General features: G+C 38.3%; 2 protein-coding genes across 3 annotated transcripts; both read right to left on the bottom strand.

Moving 5' to 3' along the window:
* Positions 1 to 1489: 1489 nt before the first annotated feature.
* mfsd6l (major facilitator superfamily domain containing 6-like) lies at positions 1490 to 9787 on the bottom strand. 2 transcript variants are annotated; one of them, XM_059348947.1, is made up of 2 exons: positions 9632 to 9787; positions 1490 to 7079 (listed from the first exon to the last, which is right to left on the bottom strand). In XM_059348947.1, the coding sequence occupies exon 2, from the start codon at positions 7018 to 7020 to the stop codon at positions 5200 to 5202; it is 1821 nt and encodes a 606-aa protein (XP_059204930.1). In that variant the 5' UTR covers positions 7021 to 7079; positions 9632 to 9787; the 3' UTR covers positions 1490 to 5199. The 2 variants fall into 2 exon arrangements, with proteins under 2 accessions (XP_059204930.1, XP_059204931.1); XM_059348948.1 differs by having other exon boundaries at positions 9404 to 9785.
* Positions 9788 to 12373: 2586 nt separating this feature from the next.
* pik3r6b (phosphoinositide-3-kinase, regulatory subunit 6b) lies at positions 12374 to 23284 on the bottom strand. The gene is made up of 19 exons (XM_059348725.1): positions 23162 to 23284; positions 22932 to 23024; positions 21656 to 21768; positions 21410 to 21478; positions 20277 to 20412; positions 20086 to 20149; positions 19801 to 19988; positions 18398 to 18542; positions 18229 to 18317; positions 17759 to 18119; positions 17586 to 17682; positions 17374 to 17493; positions 16501 to 16611; positions 14231 to 14336; positions 14057 to 14130; positions 13886 to 13976; positions 13750 to 13802; positions 13529 to 13629; positions 12374 to 12854 (listed from the first exon to the last, which is right to left on the bottom strand). The coding sequence occupies exons 1-19, from the start codon at positions 23181 to 23183 to the stop codon at positions 12710 to 12712; spliced, it is 2178 nt and encodes a 725-aa protein (XP_059204708.1). The 5' UTR covers positions 23184 to 23284; the 3' UTR covers positions 12374 to 12709.
* Between the last annotated feature and the right edge of the window lie 213 nt (positions 23285 to 23497).

Raw genomic sequence — 23497 nt, 5'->3', positions numbered from 1 at the left:
TGGTTGCTGATAAAGTTGGAATAAAATAAAAATGTACCTCTTTTCATTAAATGATTGTGACAATATGATTTATTCTTGACAGATAAAGTCAATATCTCTTCCAAAACATATCACAATGTAAATGAAACCACAATTAACAGAGGATTGATAACAAAATTATTCCAACTTTATGGGTGACCTTTTATTATCTACAGCTGTCAGATGATTGTAGTGGAGTAAAACTTACAATATTTCCTCTAAATTGTAGTGAAGTAAAGGCATGAAGAGGGAGGAAGAGAAAATATTCCAGTAGTAAAAGTACATTTGTAGTGACGAACTGTTACTGTTACATTCCACCACTGCAGCCAAAGCTCCTAAAGAGGCTAAACATATGGAATGAAGTCCTAAAAGATTAAAATAACAGACATCTGCTGTTTTAACAGTCTGCTACGCTCTAACCACGACACCATCGCTCTCCACAGGAGAATAAAGCCGTCTTTCCCCATCACTTTTCATTGTGCCTGATTGAGTTCAGCTGTTTAACTACATAATGGGAATTTCATGCAGCCGGGTCCTCGAGGGCCCCGCCAGATGTTTGGGGAGTGCATCTGTGTGCATGAAGGAGCTGCCACCGAGCTATAGGTAGCAGAACCACTCATACATGTTGATGCATTCATTGAGTCCTGCAGCCAAGCCAGCACAGAGGTGTTTGTCATTCAGGACGCATCACACAAGAATATTAAACAACGTGCACCACAAGGGACATTATCGGCTTTCTGGTTTCTACATCGTCAAACATTTTGACAAGGGTGTGAATTTATATTTTGGACTTTGCAAGTTGGATCTCAGCTCCTATAATCTAACCCCAATCTATAATCTATAGCCAAATAGATTATACTCACTCAGAGCACACTCAGAGCCTCAAGGACAAACATGTCCCATTGAAACCCATTAAAATCAAAGTTTTTAATACAGAGCCCTGGCCTCAAAATTGAAATTTTTACTTTTTTTTTTTCAACATTTTCATGTTTGCCCTATGGGACATATTCATGCTATTTTCATAATTTCCACTGGTGTATTTTAAAGCACTAGTGTTTGATGTAATGCATCAAAATCAATGTTGTTGCTTATAACTGACATGCAAAAAAAAAAGCATTTAGTTACACTAAAAACAGTGCACTTTTCTTTTCATAATAGTGGTACTATGTAAATAAACTGGCATTAAGGGTAAAATTCTGAAACTGAATGGATTTTTGGTAGTTGTCAGAATGGATGTTGGTTAAAAAAATAACTCATTGAAAGTGGACAATTATAATATGTGGTATTTTTTAAAGCAGTTTTTTTTAAGCTGCACAAAAAAATAAAAATGCATCAAAATAAATGTTACTAATCAATGACTTATGATGGTCCAAATGATCGTCCAAAAACTGTTGAGCATTGAGTCTGAAGGAATTTCTCTGGAATTATATGATCTGGATACAAAGCAAATACTTATCTTGCCTGCTGATTTTTGAAAGCATATTTATTTATTCATGGCAAAGATTCAAGAGAAGGTGACTCTTGTATACAAAGGGACTGGTTCTTCACAGTACTTGGATTCAACAGACACACAAACTTTCCAGACAAAATACATTCTAAATTGTATTAATTTGACCTCATGACATAAAATTACAGCATCTGTAATCCACAATCAACGTTTCTAACTTAAGAGAACACTTTCCAGTGTCACCGCACGGTCACCGAGAAATACAGGTTAGACAAACCTGACACAGGTGAGCAAAGACGTCTGTCACAACAACAATCACATAACTCTGCAGTTAACCCTCCTGTTATGTTTGTTTTCTCAGGAACAACAATAATGTTCATGGGTCAATTTTATCCGGGGCATGTTTAATTATCCAAAAGTGTCACAAAAACGAAAAAATCCCAATAAACATTGTTAATATTTCATTAATAACTCCATTACTAAAGATTTCAATGAATATTCAGTGCAATGGTGTTATTTACCTCTCACAGATCAGGTTCAATGAGGATAATTCACTCGTTTTGTCATAAAAAAAATGCATGTTAAAACTTTTTTTATGAACATTGGAAAGACCTACATATAAAATACAATAGTTTTAAGTGACATTGAGTTATTGAAAATTGTATTTTACATTTTTTTCTTTTATGGAGTTAGTGGCACGAGTCAACTCTTTTGTTCAGGGTCAGATTGACCATTGAACAGTATCTATATAATATAAACGTGCAAATATGTGAAATGAACCATTTTCGTTTTATATGTTGATTACATTGATAAAGCCAAGCAGAAGAAGTTTCATCCCGAAAAAAAATACTGAATTTTTTTTGGATTTTTAAACGTTGAAATGGGTCGATTTGACCCGCAGCATAACAAGAGGGTTAAACACACAACTCTGCTTTATCAGTTCACACAGTCACAATGAATGACTGTAGGTGTAGATAAACACAGTGAGGGTGTGTTCAGGTCTAGTTTGGCCTCACCTTGTGCACACGTCTCGTGTTTACACTCCTGCTGAGTGTCAGAGTTTCTACTGTCATGATGGTGGAGCTGCTGAACTCCACTCTTCTTCTGCCCGCCCATAATCCTGCTGCCTTGTTTACACTATAAAAAGATAAATGATTGCTTATGCTAATTCACATTTGTAAAGGCTCAGGTGGCGCAGAGACGAATCCCAGGGTCCATCAGCACAGCTCACACTTTAACTGATAACATTTTTAAAAAATTCTGATGAGAAAGTTATGAGCAATAATGAAAGCCAATTGCTCCATTTTAATTACAGCTGCCAGGTTTATTATCCTGCTTTGGTCTGGGCTACCTTATGATAAAGAGTGACATGTCTGTAACTGAAATGGCGCTTATTCTCATTTCTATGGATGCATGATGAAAAAAAAATGGAGCCCATAATAAAAAGTTCAATTGCTTTCATTGACCTAACAAGTACATCATGTACACTCCAACACAGAAGGTGGCGCTATACACCTTTAATGTTGGTTTGTGATCTTCTAATAAACACAGATTTACTCTAAATAAGTTACTCACTTATTTTTATCTTATTTTATTTATCTATTTTTTGGAATGAGGTCAGTCGTGACGTACTTGAACTCATTTTGGTTTGGATGGTGGTTTAATTTCCTATCTGTTGCGATATCTTTGTGAATATAGAGAGCACTTATGTTGTTTATTTTTTTGTTTCGATAAAAATCAATAAAATCTATTACAAAAAAATAAACACAAAGAAGAAATAGATCATATCATAAGGGATTTAGTTTGAATTGTTCTGCAAAATGCTGCATAAAAGTATGTTTGCAATGTTTTTTGATGCATTGTACTAGAAAAAAAAAAAGAACATTTGAAGAGTTCAAATTGTTTTTGCTGCGTTAACAACAGTGGTTACAGTTGGATTTGATTGGTCAGAGCTATGGAATGTTAAAGGTATAATATGTAATATTTTTTGCATTAAAATGTCACAAAACGACTAGACCTATGTCATATTTTGTTGGGTTGTGTATTTACATTATATATTATAACAAATGTTTCAAATAATTGTCAAACCCAAATAAATATGAATAAAGGAGATGGTCTGTGTCTTGTCCCATATAACATATTCTCAATCGTTTTAAATGATTCCCTGGCCCAGAAAATGTATTTTTTGAGACCAAGATTGACCATCTAAGTGGCTTGGAAGATATATTAGTTCTCATAGATTTTCTATGTCTCCAATCAAAAATTGAAACCTATGGTAATTGAGAGCACATGGAAAAATGTGGTGCTTTTGTCCCCATTCTTCTCAAATCTGGTCCTAAGCTGCCTGATTAATTTCATTTCAGCCTTTCTAACCCTGAGGTGTGTATAAACTTAAGGTTCTGAACTTTGAGCATTAGAAGCAGGTCACTGGGGGCATATCATGCATCCCTACGCATTTCCATACCATCAGAAATTATTTTAGGATTTGAACTTTTTCTAGGGTAAATCCTTTTAGTCCTTTTTCACTCTGACACTCTGAGGTTCAGAAGGGTCCCACTGCAGAGCTCAAAGCTCAGGCCCACCTCCAGCACTGGGACCTATCTCCAACACCAGGACCTGTGGTGGAAAATCATGTGTTTATTGAGCTTCTTTACCAATAAACAACGCCTACATGCCATTTTATCATACTGCACTGTGTATTGTTTGTTCACGCTTAATCAATCATAAATAATAAATAAGTAGCCTACTGATTGTATATTTAATACATTGTATCATGGCCAAGCCACTGCACAGTAAGCCTATAAGCTGATTCTGACATTTGGTTTCAGTTAGGCAACATGATGTTTTTTCATTGTTTACGGTTAATAAATAAGAGTATTAGATGTTTAGATGCCATTGTGTTACAGGCTTCAGAGACGATCATCAGCATACGTTAGCTTCCGTTCATTAGTTTTGAGTGACCAATAACATCAAGGTTAACAATACAACCTAGTATATTGTTTGGATATAACTGTAATTTATATTTTTTATAAGTTAAACAACTAAACCTTTACTGCTTGCTATGCTAATTTTAACAAACAGGAAATAAAATACAAAAAGCTTAATCTAATCATTTCAGCTAACATTAGTTTGCTAACAACATTAGCATAGGTAGCTAAAGTTAGCTTGCATTAGCATACATATTATTATAGTAAAGTTATTTGCTGTTACGTTAAAGGAACTTTAAAAGTTCAAGTTATATTGAAAATATCAAGGTTTTGTTGTTTACCTTGATGTTATTATTATTATAAGGTCATGTGGCTTAAGCGTGTTTTATGCTTTCTTGCAGTCAGAATGGTCGTCATGGTGTTTGTGGCCTTGGTTCCTGTGTGCAGAGGCTCTGAGCGCCTATCATGCATCTCCAAGACTTTATAGCAATGCTAGTTACAGGGCTTGAAGTGTGTAAAATATGATTCAATGTAATCTACATCAGTAGAGAAGGACTATAGAAGAAATGAGGTCCATTCTTGGAGCCTCTCTGTCTGCACTCAGTACCAACAACGAGGTGTTTGTAGCGACCTGTTGCACCATCTGCACCACTGACCACAAGAAGCATGAAACAGGCAATATTCAAATTAATGAACGCATGCTTATTTAAGATGTACACTTCCTTCTCCAAGCTCTGGACTAGAAAGGGGGATGAAGGAGGTGGGTCCCAGCTTGGAGCTCTGCAGCTAGACCCTCCCTCAATGGTTTCAGTGGTTTATCCTTCTTCCAAAGCCGTTATTGCTTCTGTCGTCTTCCATTGCCTTTTCTAACCAGTCTCTCTCCTGTTCGGACTCAGAGTCACTGGCTTCACTTGCATCAGCCGCCAGAAGGCGAGAATAGTTAATCCTGCGCTGGTGAGGGGCTTTCCACTGCAGCAGAGGCAGACACACACACCACAGCATCAAGCCCACGGCTACTCCTATGAACAACCACCTCAGGCCCAACCACTGGACCACAAACCCTCCGGCAAAGCTCCCCAGCCCGCTCCCCAGGTGTAGAGACAGAGTGCCGTAGACCCTGCTGACACTCCTCTCAGCCCCCGGCGTGGCCACGTCCTCACACTGCACCCTCACCGCCCACCACAGGGCTCCACTGCTGAAACAGCTCAACACCTGAGCGGGCAGGGCAGCCCACGGCCCCCACAGGAAGGAGTAATAGAAGCACTGCAGCCCGAGACTTGACGCCCCAACAGCGAGCACTCGTCCCGGGCTGAGGAGCTTTGACATTCGGCCCGCCAGCAGAGGAAAGGCAGCCTGAGAGAGCAGAGCGAGGGCCAGAGACAGCCCCATGTGCAGCTCTCCGCTCCCATGATCCTGCATCTGCCACAGGAGGAAGTTATCCACGGCTGAGCACGCCACCCCGACCAGCAGGGTGGTGACCGCGCAGAGCAGAGCGCGGGGCGAGCCACGCACCAGCTGCACGGCTTTCAGGAGCCCGTTGGCTCGGTCTCGCTTCTTATTCAGGTAGAGGGGGAGGTAGGTGGCTGCAGGCAGGGCCAGACAGGACACTCCAGCGTAGCAGTAGAAATGCACAGCGCTGCGGGGCATCTGGCCCGCTATGAGGCAGCGTAACTGGCTAACCAGCAAACCGGCTCCTGCAACTCCACACGCTGCTCCGAGTAAACCCCACAGCCCGCTGCTGCTGTAGCGGTCCGAAGCATCCGCAAAGTCCAGATACTCGTATAGTCCGTCATCTGCGGTCCACTCCAGGGGGGCTGACACACACTCCCACACCGACACGATGATGAGGATCAAGAAGAAGAGCTGGTGTTCAGGGTCCATCACCTTCAGGCTGCCCAGAAATTCAAACTGGCCTTCCTCTGCCGTCTTTTCTCCGAGCTGTTCTTCTGATCCTGATCTGAGCTTGGACCTCTTATTCCTCACTGGAGAGCTTCCGGTCTGGGGAATAACTGAGCTGCTGATCTTTGGTTCTCCAGTAGCGACGTTGACCTCAGATGCTAAAGTCTGTTGTGAGTGATGAGTTCCAGATTTAGCATGCTCTTTATGTGCAGATTTGCTCGTCATCACAGGAGCAGACTTAGTATCAGTGGCTGTTTTTGCTGGAGAAGTGAGAGCAGACTGGGAAACAGGAGTGCTGTTGGTTTTAGGGTGAGTTCTAGCTGATGTGGAAGGTGCAACGCTGTTTATTAGCAAGCCAGCACCTGGACTTAGTGTCGGGCCGCTAGACAGATCAGACATGTTGCAGTAGGCCGTCTGAGCGTGCACATCTACAGGCGGGATCAGCAGCAGAACCAGAGCGACTGCTGCCGAACACACGACAGAGCCGTTTATCACCGCTCGCCTCTTGTTGTAGTGTTTGGAGAGCAGGCTCGCCGCAGGGCTCAACACCAGCACTATGAGGTGCTTGGTGCCCATGACGATGCCTGTCATTGCAGGAGACAGGCCCAGCTGTCTGAAGTACAGCGTGAGGAAGGGCAGCAGGCAGGCCGAGGCGCAGGAGCACAGGAAGTTGAAGGTGCCGGCCAGAGCGAGGGCCCGCTTGACGTCGATCTGTTTGTTCCTCTTCATGATCGGCAGCTGACGGTCTCTGCTGTCTGGCTTCACATGGAGCACTTGGTGGGCTTACACTGGAGGACACAGAGATGGAAAATTACAATAAACACATCAGAACAGGTGGTTCACAGTACAACACATGCTTAAATACAACTTATTTGGCATCCCATTTCAATGTGTGTTTGCAGTTACAAAGACTGATTTATCAGCGTTATCGGCCATAATTAGTTAATCACAGACAGATGGCATCCATCAGTACTGGCTGTATGTTTCCTGAAATGAATAATTTTTTTACAGAACATATAATTCAGAAAACAGTGCTAGGGGTGATTAAATAATGATGTCTTATAGCTATTCATTTTTTTATTCTTTACCTAAATGGTCAACAAATGACTGATACTGTACATACAGTATATTTAGCTATTTATTTTATAGTTATTCTTTATTTATATGGTCAGGAATTGACAGATACTGTACATACACTATATCTTACCTCTAATTCATTCTCATGTCATACACTGTTTTTTTTTTTTGCACTGTTTACGCACTCCCTCATGTAAATATCCACTCGTACAGTATTTCTTCTTGTATATTTTCCCCTGTATTTACTTTTTTTTTGTCTTTTGCATTCTGTAATTTTGCACATTTATACTTGTTTTTGACTTATATTCCATTTTATTCTATTGTTTTGGTGTTGTGCTGCTGCTGGCAGTGCAATTTCCTGAGGGATTAATAAAGTCCCTTCCTATCCATCCATCCATTCATTTCTTTTATTATAATTTAAATGGTCAGTAAAGTTATTCTTTTTAAGAAAGCAACCTTCTAAGTACCTTTGCAGAGTCATATTGGTGCACAATCCAGCTAAAAAATGACAATATCCATGCCATATCTGTAATTGTTAATTTTTTCCATCAAAAATCAATATTGGTCTCAAAAATCCCACACTGGTCAGGCTCTCGGTTTACTATAACTATATGTCAGAACTATAGTTTTTTTCATTCAAAATGAACTCGCTGATTATTTTTCAATGAATGTGTCAGTCTATGACATATCAAGACTGACATATGGTTTGAGTCCAAATCCCAAGGATAATTAATTTGCAACGATTTAAGACAAAGAAAAGCAGCAAATACTTACATTTCAACTTTATAACCAGATACTGTTTGTGCATTTATGAAAGTAAAAGAATGCTTGTGCCAATAAACAGTCCACACCAAATGTCAACATTATTAGGTACACCTCTACAATCTAATTCAATCTAGTTTTAAGACGACATTTAGTACACCTAGAATGTTCAGTTTAGGGATATTTAAAAGGTCTTTAAAGAAAAATTGTAGGTTGCAGCTTGTTGTGCTTTTGAGTTGCATTGCGATGTACAACCTGGTATTTTTATAAATAATAATTTTTCACATCCCAATAATATCAATAGGAATAGGCTAAATAACATTAACATCTCTCCGAATTGCCAAGAAAAAACAAACAAAACCCAAACATCACTACAGTCGTCTTTACTCATTCTACAGTATATTTTCTAAATGTTTTTAGTGGGATTTGTTTTGTCAAATAACATGTAGACCATTTACCTATATATAGAACACAACTTATGTACATTTACTGAAGTACAATATTGAGGTACTTGAACTTTTCTTGAGTATTTCCATTTGATGTAACTTTATACTTCTACAGTGCTACATTTTGAGCCAAATATTGTAATTTTCACTCCACTACATTAAGTTACTTTTCAAGTTGAGATTTAACATGAAAAACATGATACATTTAAAGTGATTAGACATTTGTTTCTAAATGATACCTCATAACAGTATATAAGTAGTTAAAACGAGCCCTGTCTTCACAAAATTAAAAAACTGTTTACATAAATGCATCAATAAAAAAAACTCATAACATATAAAAACAATCTGAGTGGGTCCATTCTGCATAACAAGTACTTTTACTTTTGATACTTTAAGTATTTTAGACTTTGATAAAGTTGTACTTAGTTACTTACTTGAGTATTTCGATTTTTTTTTTTAACCTTTTAATTCTACTTCACTACATTTTTAGGCAAATATTGTACTTTTTACTCCACTACATTTATATTTGGAATATATATATATATTCCTAATAAATATATAAAACAATCTGAGTGGGTCCATTCTGCTGCTACTCTAAGTACTTTTACTTTTGATACTTTTGTACTTTTACTTCAGTAAGTTTTGAATGCAGGACTTTTACTGTAGTGGAGTAATTTCACTGTGTTGTAGAAGTAATTTTACTGAAGTAAGGGGTCTGAATACTTCCTCCACCACTGGTTATTATGGAGGTTAAAATAATAAATGCGCATATGTCAAATATGTGTTATGCCCTTCAAATCCATCTAATTCTGTGCTGTTTAACTCACCTCGTAGAATCCTTTCAACAGAAGAGGTCAACTTTGAAATAAGTGTCCAAGAGAAAAAGCCCATAGTATAATTCTTTGCATAAACAAGCAGATAAAAGACGGAACAGGACGGTGAGCTGTGGGCTGGTTGCACCTGTTCCTGCAGGATGTGAGGATGTGGAGCTCTGGTACACGTCACAGCAAGTTGGTAAGATAAGAAGAGAATAAAAGTCGACGCTAAACATTTACCTTTTGACTTCTCCTCCGCACAAAGTTCTTCAAACATCTCTACCGGTCATCTTCCAGCTCCAGCTCCGACATTACATCCCGGGTTTGAAGTGTTCAGCGTTAGGAGCAGAGAGCACCTGTTACCGCTCAGAGCAATCAACTCTATCACTGTTTACACCTGGAGACCGTTCCCATGACTACAGCGCCCCCCAGCGGTGTGGAGCCTCTCTGCACTAAAGATACACCCAGTGGTGGAAAAGTATTCAGATCTCTTACAGTAATTACTTAACCCATAAGAACCCATGGTGACACCCGTGTAACAAACACGTTAAATCTTCTATTTTTTGTTACTAGGCTAAGTTTAAACCCATTTAACAATTCTAATCCGTTAATAGGGTGTTATGTATTGCATTTAACTTGTTTTGACAATATTTCCTGAACAAATTGAAGTCACAATTTTGATAAACAAAAAGACACATGGTTATTTGTATTTATTTATTATCGATTTATTATTATTATTGTTATGCTACTTAAAAACAAATATAAAAAATAATTTGTTTCTAAACAGAACTAATAATATCACAATTTTGATAGATGTTGTGGAGATGCAGAGAAAAAGGCACATTTGTGCCTAGTTTTTTTTTTAATTTTAAAATACAAAATATTATAAACATAAATATTATAAACATAAATACTATAAGCGCCCAATGTAATGTTTATGTCACATCACAGATCTTTGACATTTAGGGATAGTGTTTTTGAAAACACATCAGAAATGGTGGTATATTCCCCATAACTTTCCTTTAAGGATAACTGGGTCTGGGTTCTTATGGGTTAACAATAGTTTCATGTGCACTTTAACAGTGGATTTACCAAAATAATTTAGCGATTAATCTTAGGGCATGTAGTCTAATTTTAAGTTTATTAACCAAGTTGATTAATTGATTGATTGGTTGATTTTATTTGACCATTCTTGATATAAAAATATGAAACAGCAACCTGTGCCATACATTTAATTAATAAAACAAACATCTTATCACTTTAAATGTGTCAAGATTTTCATGTCAAAAGTAACTAAAGCAGTCAGCTAAATGTAGAGGAGTAAAATGTACAATATTTAACTTAAAAGAGATAAGGCGCTCAGAGTCAGTAACTTATTTTAAATCACTTCTTAAAACCCACTTTTATCGACTTGTTTTTATATAATTGCTTTCTATCTATAACACCTTTTTACTTCTTCACTTTTTACTCCCCCCCCTACTTTTACCTTTTATTTTCTGTGTATCTGAGAATGTCTTGTGATTGTTCCTGCTCTGTCTTTTATTGTTTCGTTTTTAACCCATTGAAGCCTGGAAAGCGGCTGAAAAATCTATTATTTAGTAGAAGAGTTGACACTTTTTTTCCCAGAATTTTTCCAGAATTTCCAGAAAATTAGAGGCTTATTTTAAAATCGCCCAGCGGTTTTTCAGGCCTCAATGGGTTAATGTAAGAATAGATGCCTTATGGCATCATTCTCTGTGTAATTAACTGATCTCTGTTGAAGCACTTTGTAAACTGCTATTTTTAAAAGGTGCTATATAAATAAAGTTATTATTATTATTTTTAAAATGTAGCGCAGTAGAAGTATAAAGTTAAATTAAATGGAAATACTTACATAAAGTACAAGTACCTCAAAATTTTACTTAAGTACAGTACTTAGTTACATTTGTCCACTGAATACATCAATAAAATAACAGCATTTCTTTCACACAGGAGAAACATGTTCAGTTTAAGGTTTGTTTATTTACCACAAATTTACATTAATTCATGTCACATGGGAATTATGCTTTTGTTTATTTATTTTGATTACTATAAGCTAAACAAGGTAACACTTCATAATAAGGCATAAAACACCCAGGATTTAGCTATGCAACAAATGCATGACTGAAAATATTTGAATAAGTGGTGGATGAAGTATTGAGACGTTTTACTTAAGTACAGACAAATTAGCAGCGGCATCACTGCATAGAAGGAAGTAGACACACACTCATCACAGCTCAACATGTCAACATTAATGACGTCTTCCATCTTAACAGCTGAGCTGTAATATTACCTAGCTTCTCGTGAAGTGATATGGTTGGAGAGTGCAGTTAGGGAGAAAGAAAATAGTGGCAGATATGTCTTCATCAATATCTCAAACTCTCGGAAGCTCACACCAAAACAATCTAGACTGATAAAGGAAAAATATGTAGTTTTGATTTTGGGGTGAACCGTCCCATTAATGAATAAAAAATTAATGGCAATAATGGAATGGAAGAACATAAAAAAGGGGCATTTTAAGCTGAACATCAAACCAACCTGACTCATGCAACAGTTACGCTACAAAAAAAGGGGTGTCTAAAAACGAGATAAAAACACTAAATCTGAGGGAAATGATCTTGCTGCATGGACAAATAATTTCACTTGACAAGATTTATTAAATTAAGATTGTTAAATCAATAAATAAGCATGTTGAACGCTTAAAATAAGAAATTAACTCTTAAAACAAGATAAATTATCTAACACTTCTAAATCTAAAGTGTTTTTTTTTATCTTGGTAAGAAACAAATAACTTGCAGTGCACTCTGCTCGGCCCAGTTCATCGCTGCTTGCAGCTTTAATTTATCTTGTTTTAAGAGTTAATTCTAGATTTAATAATCTTAATTTAAGAAATCTTGTCAAGTGAAATTATCTGTCCATGCAGCAAGATCATTTCCCTCAGATTTAATGTTTTTAGACACACCTTTTTTGCAGTGTATGCATTACTTGTGTGTTTTGTTCTAATATTATAAATAGTGATAAGTATCTTAGGGGCTTCACATTACAATAGCAAAGACATATGTTAAATACAACACAATAGACACATTTAGACTTTTATTTTAAGCCAGCCTCATTAGCAATAATAAGAAGCAGTATATACACTTTTGATAAAGTTACACTTTGCACTACACAGTTTGTTGTTGATGGAGCATTATGTACAGCAGCATGCATCATATGTACACATGAAGAGGACAGTGAGTTCATACCAGTGAAGGAGTTGATGGGCAGCGACATCAAGACCTTCAGGAGTGTTGGTGTCCCTCAGGAGTTCATACCGGTGAAGGTGTTGATGGGCAGAGACAGGACTTTGTCCAGATACTTGCTTAACAGCAGCTCTCGATCTTGGCTGCTACCGATCCTGGTCCGGACGCTGCATCCTGGGTCCAAGCACGGAGAGATTTCTACCCTGGAAAGGAATAACATTAAATTGTATTACTCTCAATTTGCTTAACCCTCCTGTTATGTTGTGACCCATTTCAAAGTGTAAAAAAAAAAAAAAAAAAAAGTTAAAGGTATTTTTTCGGGATAAAACTTCTTCTGCTTGGCTCAATAAATGTAATTGACATATAAAACGAAAATGGTTCATTTCACATATTTGCACATTTATATTAAATATATGCTGTTCAATGGTCAATCTGACCCTGAACAGAAGAGAAGAGGTGACTCGTGTTAATTTATCAACTCCATGAAAGAAAGAAATGAAAAATGTAAAATACAATTTTCAATAACTCAATCTCATGTAAAACCATTGTATTTTATATGTAGGTCTTACCAATGTACATAAAAAAAAGTTTTAACATGCATTTTTTAAATATAAAACTAGTGAATTATCCTCATTGAACCCTGATCTGTGAGAGGTAAAGAACACCATTGCACTAAATATTGATTGAAATGGTTAGTAATGGAGTTATTAATGAAATATAAACAATGTTTATTTGGGATATTGGGTTTCTGACACTTTTGACATGCCCCGGGTCAAATTGACCCGAGAACATTACTGCTGTTCCTGAGAAACGAACATAACAGGAGGGTTAAGGTATAGAGAAACTGTCAAACAGAAATATTGTGGTGTTGAATGACCTTTGAACATCTGTATATGTCCTGCGGGGGTCCTTGTCCAAACACACAGAGAGTCTTCGTTGCTCCAGTGTCCTGATGCTGATGTTCTGAGTTTGGATTGTCTATCATCAAAACAGAAAAGGTTCAGAAAACCTAACAATTTGTGTTTAGGGTATAGTTGCAATAGTAATATCATGACATTTTGTGGTAATATTCCTAAGTACTAGAAAACAACTTCTTACTGTGTTTTGTCCTGGGTTCACACTGTCAAACCTGACAGTAAGGTGATCCATTCCTACACAAAATAACACGGATTATTCATTGTATTCCTTGCACTGACATGAAAATATCAACTAAATGTAGAAACAAAAGGTCAACCTGATGTTACAGCTGCTGGCTCTGATGTAATCACCAAGCCACATGTCATGGGTGCATCTCCTTTCACAACTTCTCTTTTGCTCAGAGACATCTGTTAAGGATTTAACAGTTAGCCAAATCCTGCTGTTGATTCTAATTAGTATTAATAGTGAGTATTAAGAAGGACTGTGCCTTTGTATAATTGATTGAGATGACGGCTCCAAGGACCATAGAGACGACTGACTTCTTTCGGCGTGCAGACGGCCCTTCAGACAAAGACAACACCTCTCTTAGATCAACTTACGTTAGCACACACACATGGCAGTATCCACACAAACACACACAGGAAGAGATTTAGAAACATACTTTGGATGGTTTCTTTAAGGTGTCTGAACTCTGGGATGTCTGCCTCTAGATGGGACACAAACACCTCCTCCACCACAGAACTCACGTCACTGACGATGCGGGTCATCTAAACACAAACTGTAGTTAGATAAAGCAGGAAGTGCATGTACAGTGCAACATACACATGGTTATTAAAACAACTGTTCAGATAAAGAATCATATTTTAGTATAGCATTAAGTAAGTACCCATATATTTATATATTGATCTAGATAACAAGCTAGCTATAAGAATAGAGGTGCTGCAAACTTGCATTATTTCTACTGACCAGCAGGGGGTGAAAAGAAGCCTGACTGTGTGTAAGTCTAGAACATAACAGGGGTCTGCAACCTTTACTAACAAAGCAGCCACTGTTGGCCAAAAAAGAAAAAAAAATGTAGGAATGGAGCCATAAACAGTATTTTGTGCTTCATAATGAAGATAAAACAGCTTACTAAGTCTAAATTAGCCTATCAATATTACTAATAGTTAATGGGGCGTCTGTGGCTCAGTTGGTAGAGTGGTCACCCATTGATCGAATGGTTGGTGGTTCGATCCCTGACCATGGCAGCCTACATGTCATGTATCCTTGAGCAAGATACTGATGCCCAAATGTCTGCGATGCTGCGTTCATCGGTGTGAGAATGAATTCCCAATGGTGGCAGGTGGCACTGTTTAGGGTAGCCTCTGTATGAATGTGTGTGTGAACGGGTGAATGAGTCAGTCTGTAGTGTAAAGCTACAAGCTATAAGTGCAGGTCCATTTAATAATGAACATTTATTAATATGACTGGAATTGAAAGCTAGCCTATAGGGAAACTCAAAACTAGACATGAAGTTGGCGTTGGAGTTCATGAGCAAAATTGACAAAATGAAAAGCTGCCGAATGAAAGCTACACATTTAAAAAAAAAAATACAAATTGCTTTGGGCCTACCCCAATGATAAATGAAAAAAAAAGGATAAAATAGATTATAGTTTCATTTCGGAAATGTATTTTCTCACAGCCACAGGGAGCCACCCCAGACGGCCTGAAGAGCCACAGGTGGCTCCAGAGCCGCAGGTTGCCTACCCCTTGTCTACAAAATGACCCTATTTATCACTTGATTTATAACCGCAGTAATGAGATTGGTCCAAATTTCTAGTTTCAGTTCTTCTTCAATTCAGCATGATCTTATAGTAAAGAATAGACCAGTGGTTCCCAAATGGTGCTGCACCACACTGGTGTACCGTGAGACAAGTCCAGGTCTGCCATGGAATTTAGTGGCAACCGTTAACTATTAATGGCTCACACCAGTATTGCAAAAATGAGTGTCTGCTACTGGCAGCTGAAGATCATCATGTCATCATACCTAAATGTAAAGTATGATGACATGACATATTTTGACATATTTCATGACATATTTTGACAATTGCTGTTTTAAACACATGGTTAATGTTGTCAAGTGGTCGCAGGTTGTTTCGCTTTAGGCACAAAAAGATGGAGGTGCTCTGGCTTGGCTGATCAACATCATTGCACCTGCTGAAACCACCAATAATGACCCATATGAGCATTCGGTAAAACAACAACATGTAATTTTACATAAACGTATGGTTTGTGGTTGTAAAAAAAGGCTGCAGTTTCATTGAATTGAGGCTACAAAACCACTGATCTAGGTTTAGTTCAAAACATTTACTAGTAAAGCTTTATAAAAGACAGTTTAAACAGTAAGTAAAAGCTGTAAGTGAAGTAGTTACCAAGTCGACGTGACTACTGGAAGTAGTACTGAGAGAATATGGGTGTGCCTTGATATTTTGGCTTGCACTTTGGTGTGCCTTGGGTACAAAAAGTTTGAAAACCACTGGAATAAAGCAGGGTATGCTTTAGAGCAGACACAACACAATGTTGTCTATGTTTTCTTTCACAGTCTGTTTTCAGTTAAGGGAAGTTAATTGTAACATTCTGGCCGCCCAAAAATGTCTTCTTCAGTGCTGGAGACGGCTGTTCATTCTTGTACCTTGCTAACCAAGCTAGCTAGCTAGTGCTCGCTGATAACAGTCAAATGCTGAACTCGACTTCGGCTTCAAAATGTTAACAACCCAATGGATGAGGTCACCGTGGCTACGTCTACTATGTCTATGGTTTTTCACAAAATGCACTTCTACTGTGATAATGCAACATTAAGGCTGCTTCTCTTGACATATGAAACCCAAACCTAATGTGTGCCTGCATTTAGATTTTAATATCTACACTATTCACATGACAGCTGCACTGTACCTTAACCGAATAAAGAGGCAGGTTAACTGGCTGTGTCCCACAGCGGAGGTAGTAACACAAAGTGTCCAGGAGGAAGAAGTTCTGCTCTTGTGTCTTGTTGTGGTTTGACAGCTGCAGAAGAGAGAAATCACAGAAGGAACATGGGATCATGTGAACACACATTCAGCTGTTTTTAAGCTATGCTGATGGCATGGCACTGCTAATGGTAATGTTAGCAAATGTTAGCATGCTAAAACACTTTTACCAGTTTAGTTTAGTTTTAACAGACGACATCAGATCACCCTGATTTTAGCTTTCTTTGCAATGGCTCCCAGTTAGTTTTAGGATTGATTTTAAGATTTAACTGATCACTTTTAAAGCTCTTTTAGGTCTGGCTCCTAGCTGTTTAAGAGAATTATTAACTCCATACGAGCCAACCTGCGTCCTCAGATCCTCGGGTCCTTCTGACCTTTCCAAAGTCAAACCTGAAAACCAAAGGTGAGCGGATTTTCTCCACAAGAGACCCGACTTTGGAACGAGCTGCCCGAGGAGAAAAGGCTCGCAGAGTCCGTAACTTCTTTTGAAATCACTTCTTAAAAACCTACTTTTATAGATTCCTCCTTATACACTCCTTTTACTTCTTCACAATTTATTATTTCCCCTCCTTTTACCTTTTTATTTTCTGTGTATCTGAGAATGTCTTGTGTTTGTTCCTGCTCTGTCTTATATTGTTTTTCTTTTAATGTAAGAATGGTTTTTAGCCTTATGGCATTATTCTCTGTGTAATTAACTGCTCTCTGTTGAAGCACTTTGTAAACTGCTGTTTTAAAAGGTGCTATATAAATAAAGTTATTATTAAAACTTAGCATTAGCCCTGCTAGCTGCGGTGGTTACCGTTCCAGGCAGTTTGGAGATGGCAGCTCCCAGACTGTTGATATTGCTGTCGTACCATGGATCCACTCTTCCCAACACAGAGGCCAGAGACAATCTGTCTTCAGTGTGACTTGGGCTTTCCTATGAAGAATGACAGGTGTTGCAGGGTCATATAGTCTTCTACATGTGTATCAGTCAGTCTGTAGTGCTTAGAGTGACTCAGTGGGACTCACAGGTGAACTGAATGAAGGCTCCTCATCAGTGACTGGGATGTAGTACAACCGTAGGTTCAGTTTCTTGGTCAAAATAAGACGTTTTGATTCTCTTTCTCTGTTGGGAAAGACATAGATGTTCATGGAAATGAACAGAAATGCATAAAAGTAAGAATATTAATCCAGCTGCTCACCGAATAGAGTGATAAGCCCTGGTAAGTCGTCCCAGCACACGATCGTCCCCCATGACCACCACCCTTGCTGTGTGGCGGGCGGCGTCTTTGTCCAGGACGTTAGAGTTTCCAGGAAAAGCGTCGATCTTCTCTTTCATGAGGCTCAGTCTATCTGCTGGCTTCATGCTCTTAAAGGCGTTTCTCCGTGAGAACGATGTCGTAGGATTTGTGACCGGAGACCGCAATGTGTCATCGAAGTCCTTCAGATCTCTCCCTATCCCGCTGTCCGCAGACTGAACTGAGTCTCTTTTTTCCTTCTCTTCTTCATCAACACTAGTTGAGTTAGAGCAGGAGCACCGGGTAAGGTTTGCCAGCAGATCCCCTTTGGACAGGATACATTTAGTCTACATTTTAACTGCATCAAGTAGATCCCTTTTTTCACTAACAGAAATATCAAGCTATGGAAACTTTTGTGTTTTGTTTTGACTCACATAGATCCTCTTCGTCTTTCCACAAGAGGAAGTTGATCTCTGGAAAGGGCATTTCAGTGCTGCACGCCGAATCATGTTCCAGCTTTGTACTCTCTGAGAAAACAAGGTAAAGGTAATATGGCAGTGGTGTGACAATCTCTGCTATATGTGAACTACAGCAGCAGAACACAAACCTTCTTCAGAGGCAGTCAAGATGTCTCTGTAGATGCGTTGAAGCTTCTTCAGATAGTTTGCACGACCACCTGCATCATTCATTACACTCTGCTCCACAGCTACAACCACTTTCTGGAAAAATGTATCCACTGTATGTTCCTCTAAAGCCTGAAACAGAAAAGACATATGGTTTGGTTGGAAAAAAAACATGAGAAAAACTGATTCATGCATATATTTATCACCAAGACTAACAGTCAACAGTCTAGCCAGAAGCTCTGTGAGACTGTAATCAGGTACAACATTTTTTCCTGACTGTGTCAAGATGGTAACCAATCATTCATTCATTCATTCATTCATTATCCTTACCCGCTTATCTGCACTCAGGGAGAACATGCAAACTCCACACACAACAGCTGCAGGCCAGAGTGAAACCCTCTTGCTGTGAGGCAAGAGTGCTAACCACTACACCACAATGTAGCCATTTAACCATTCAAGATCAATGCCTAACCTAAACCCTTTTGTAGTCTTAATGTTCTACGTACTCCCCTTGTCGTAAGGGTAAAAAATGACCCGTCATGACTAACTTAACTCCTAAAATAAAGCTGAATTATTGTATTTAAACCCCCAAATCTATTTTCCAACGAAGAAACATCCTGTCCCTCATCGAAAACTTTATGAATATCTGGATTTTCCCTCTCCACAGTTCAGAAAAACTGAAGGAAAAAAACGACTTGAACTAATTTGGCCATTATAGTAATACAGATTAGCGACAAAAAAACAAAGCATATCCCCGATCTTCAAGGTGTTCGACCGACAACAATAAATAGGATGAAAAAAATTAGGAAAAGTAATGAAATTTCAACATAAATAATGATCATTTAGGTTGTTTTTTTTCGTGGCGGCGTCATTTTTGAACCTTAAGATTTTACTTTACTAGATTAAAGTGGCAAATCTAAAAGAAAAAAGTTGCAGATTTAAGAGATTTCAAGTGGCAAATCTGCACAAAAAAAGTTGCAGATTTACGAGAAAAAAGTGGGGGAAAAAGCAACTTTTTTCCTGCAGATTCACCACTTTAATCTCGTAAACTTTTTTCTCAAAATATTACCCCCCTCCCCAGGGTCCGTATGTTATGGGTTTTTTTACACATTCCACAGTCCATATTCTGGCTGTATGTAATATCCTCCAATATTCTCTAGGGTTGAAATTTGCAAGTATTTCAATGAGTGCGAGGTGAAGGTCACGCTTGGCACAGACTATCTCAGTCTAAGTCGCCAGACTTTGGGAGCGCCTGTTTTTAGGGTCTAATATATTCTGTGAAAAGGTATTGGTATTTGATAACCTGGCAGTAAGAGTGATCCGTACCACCCCTAGACCTACTCTGCTAGCATAACATTCTTTATCCAATCTTAATAAACTTGCTCACCTCCAGAGCCTGAGCCAGTCTGGAGCTGTGACAGGTCGCCCCCATTCCCATCTGCAGCACACGCTGCACCAAGTTTATCTCCATGGTGGTTGTGTCCCTGACCAAGCTGGAGGTCTCCAGGTGTGCTCTCACTGCTGCTTCCAGTGGAGCAGAAAACACAGCTGGATCCGCGAGCACAAACACCCTGGAAGAAGTCAGCAAGCAGGAGAGAGACAGTTGTAATAAAATAGTTTATTCAGTGTTAAACTCAAAGCTAATTTGCATTCAGATGATGTACTTACTTTTCTTGCAAGGTGGAGTTCCTCAAATTTTGCTCTGAAGTGACTTTCCTCTGATATAAGGAGCCTGTTGATGGGAGGATTAGTCCGTCAAGATTGTTTATTTCATCTATCTGTACTACTATTATCTGTACTTTATGTGTAGCTGTTATGTTCAGCTTTCTCTAAATGTGTGTGTTGATGCTTATTATAACCTGGTGTGGACATTTCCATCTTGATGTTCCTCAGAGTGCTCAGGGCCACAGCAGAGTAAGGAGATGGTAATATCAGCAGTTTCATCAAACGCTCACACACTGTCTGGTAAAGGCTGGTAGGAATCACCACACTCGACTGGAAAGAGAAGTACAGAAATAGAAAAACAGGATGCTATGATGTGTATTTAATTCTCAGTGGTGAAAGAAGTATTCAGATCCCTCACTTAAATAAAAGTACTAATATCACACTGTGAAATTACTCCACTACAGGTTAAAGTCCTGCATTCAAAACTCACTCAAGAAAAAGTACAAAAGTATCAGCATCAAAACCCCTCAAGACAGGGTTCATTTTAACTACTTACTATGCTGTTATGAGGTATCATTTAAAAACAATTGTCTAATCACTTTAAATTTATCTTGTTTTTCATGTCAAATCTTGACCAAAGTAACTTGTAACTAAAGCTGTCAGCTAAATGTAGTGGAGTAAAAAGTACAATATTTGCTTCCAATTGTAGTGAAGTAGAAGTATAAAGTTACATAAAAAGGAAATACTCAAGTAAAGTACAAGTACCTCATAATTGTACTTAAGTACAGTACTTAAGTAAATGTACTTTGTTACATGGGGCTACACGGTGGTGTAGTGGTTAGCGCTCTCGCCTCACAGCGAGAGGGTCGCCGGTTCGCCTCCCGCCTGCGGCTGTTCTGTGTGGAGTTTGCATGTTCTCCCGTGTCAGCGTGGGTTCTCACCGGGTACTCCGGCTTCCTCCCACAGTCCAAAAACATGCACTTAGGTTTAATTGGGGACTCTAAATTGCCCGTAGGTGTGAATGAGAGTGTGATTGTCTGTCTCTATGTGTTAGCCCTGCGATAGTCTGGCGTCCTGTCCAGGGTGTACCCCGCCTCTCGCCCAATGACAGCTGGGATCGGCTCCAGCCCCCGCGACCCGATTGCGGATAAGCGGTTAATGGTAATGAAAAAAAAAAAAACTTTGTTACATTCCACCACTGGTCTTACAGTGAGACACATTCTGTCTTCTTCTGCATCTATTTACAAGTGTAAAACGACCACCACTGTTACAAACTTTCTTTGAACAATGTCATATTGTCACTTAGATTTAAACAGGTGTGTCTTACCTGGATAACGGCATAGTAGAGAGTGAGCAGCACTGGGATGACGTGCTTATAGGACTGTGTTTCAGGAATCTGTATCAGTCATCGAACAAAAAGTTAAAGTCTACATGATTAGCTTTGCAAATATTGCTGATACAGAATTAAAAAAACTATTTGTCTACAAACTGAGAAACATACAAGCTTTTGGGAATCTACATGGGATTTTAAACTCAACTTGAAATCTGGAAGCAGAGTTGAAAGTGGAAAAACCTTTTTAACGCTCCTCAGCTCTTTGTCCAGCTCTTTGACCAGCATTCGGATCAATGAAATGCTGCCGCATGGATCGGCCTCCAGCTTCTTATGAAGACTCCATCTAAGCACTCCTGCAGAGCAGATGGACACTAGTTTACTTTATAGTTTCATGTGCACTTTAACCAGTGTGTCTACCAAAATAATTTAGCGATTAATCTTAGGGCATGTAGTCTAATTTTAAGTGTATTAACCAAGTTAATGTATTCATTTGATCTATTGTTTTACTGTTGAAGTAAGATATTAAATGAATTGCTAGACAACATGGAAAAACTGGCTATTCCCTTTCTTCAATCATTCTTTGTGTCAACAGGGGGCCACTGCAAAAAAAGAAGCCTGATTGTATAGAGGTCTTTGAGAAGATTACCCTGCTTCTAGATCGATTAATTACCTCAGATAACTTTTTCCAAATGAGTTTATGGTCTCCATCACTTGTTCAGTACAACATGATGTTGATTTTGTAAATGATGGTCCCATTTAGAGTCAAATAATGTTACTAGAACACATTCAAAGCTCATTTTACACCTTGCTCACCAAGCTAACATGCACCACTGCTAGTTAATATCTTTGTTTCACCCTCTTGTCCAAAAATAAGTGCTAAATTCAAGTGGTGGAAGAAGTATTCGGATCCTTTACTGAAGTAAAAGTATTAATACCACACTGTAAAATTACTCCACTTCAAGTAAAAGTCCTGCATTTGAAACTTACTGAAGTAAAAGTACAAAAGTACTTATGCAGAATGGACCCACTCAGATTGTTTTATATATACCAAATATATTATTAGATTATTTGTATTGAATCTTTTATGTAAGCAGTGTTTTAATTTTGTAAAGATAGGGCTTATTTAAAAACTTAATAAACTGTTATAAGATTTCATTTTAAAAAAGTCTAATCATTTTAAATTGATCATATTTTTTATGTTAAATCTTGAAAAGTAACTAAAGCGGTACAATATTTGCTCAAATCTCAAAATGTAGTGAAGTAGAAGTAAAAAATAAAAAGGAAATACTCGAGTAAAGTACAACTTCATCAAAATTGTACTTAAGTACAGTACTTGAGTAAATGTACTTTCCACATTCCACGGGTCTTAACTTGCATTTGTAGCTGCTTGTACAAAACATGAAGCATTTTGTATTTCTGCTTTTTAACTTGAATATATGTAAAAAAGGATGAGCAAATTGTCATCTTCTGTTATTTCATTTACTGTTTGTGAATCAGGGTTCTATCCCCCCAGTACCTTTATGTGAAGCACTTTGGCTGCTCATGTCTTTGAGAAGAGCCTGGACATTGTTGTACAGACTGGACTCCACAGGAGAGAGAGCCACATCAACTGGAAATAAAGATCATATGGTATTATTATAATAACCTCAGCCAACTCCACATTCTGCTACTCCAAAACAAACTAGCCAAACAAGTTTGTGCATTACGGTACTTTCAAAAAGAGTAGGAGGAAATGGAAGCACTTACCGGCACTTACCGGATCAACCATTTTTTTTTCTTCCTTTCAGAATCTCAGCAAAGTTTTCTTTCAGCAACATGTGCTCCCATACAGAGTAAAGCAGGGACACTGAAAGAAAATCTGACTTTCTCATTTCAGCATGTCAAACAAGTCACTTAGTGGCATTTGTAACTGAAAACACAATGACTGAATTGTATCTTCAGCCTACAAACTGATCTGCAGTTTAAGACAGACAATAGAAACACCGGCTGATTCATACTGAACTGTGAATACAATATCTATGAGCAAACAATCAAATGAAACACAACCAAGCTTTATGCAGCAACACAAAAACCAGTTACAAG

Source organism: Centropristis striata, chromosome 13, assembly GCF_030273125.1.
Source record: "Centropristis striata isolate RG_2023a ecotype Rhode Island chromosome 13, C.striata_1.0, whole genome shotgun sequence".
Classification (NCBI taxonomy): Eukaryota; Metazoa; Chordata; class Actinopteri; order Perciformes; family Serranidae; genus Centropristis; species Centropristis striata.
This window is presented reverse-complemented; position numbering and strand designations above follow the sequence as displayed.

Excerpts from the sequence above, each read along its gene's own strand:
- pik3r6b (XM_059348725.1), bottom strand. The coding sequence starts at position 23,183 with ATGGTTGATCCGGTAAGTGCCG. Across the intron at positions 17,683-17,758 it reads AGGGCTTATCACTCTATTCG|AGAAAGAGAATCAAAACGTC; the intron begins GTGAGCAGCTGG and ends CTTTCCCAACAG. Across the intron at positions 16,612-17,373 it reads TCTCCAAACTGCCTGGAACG|CTGTCAAACCACAACAAGAC; the intron begins GTAACCACCGCA and ends TCTCTTCTGCAG.
- mfsd6l (XM_059348947.1), bottom strand. The coding sequence starts at position 7,020 with ATGAAGAGGAACAAACAGATCGACGTCAAGCGGGCCCTCGCTCTGGCC.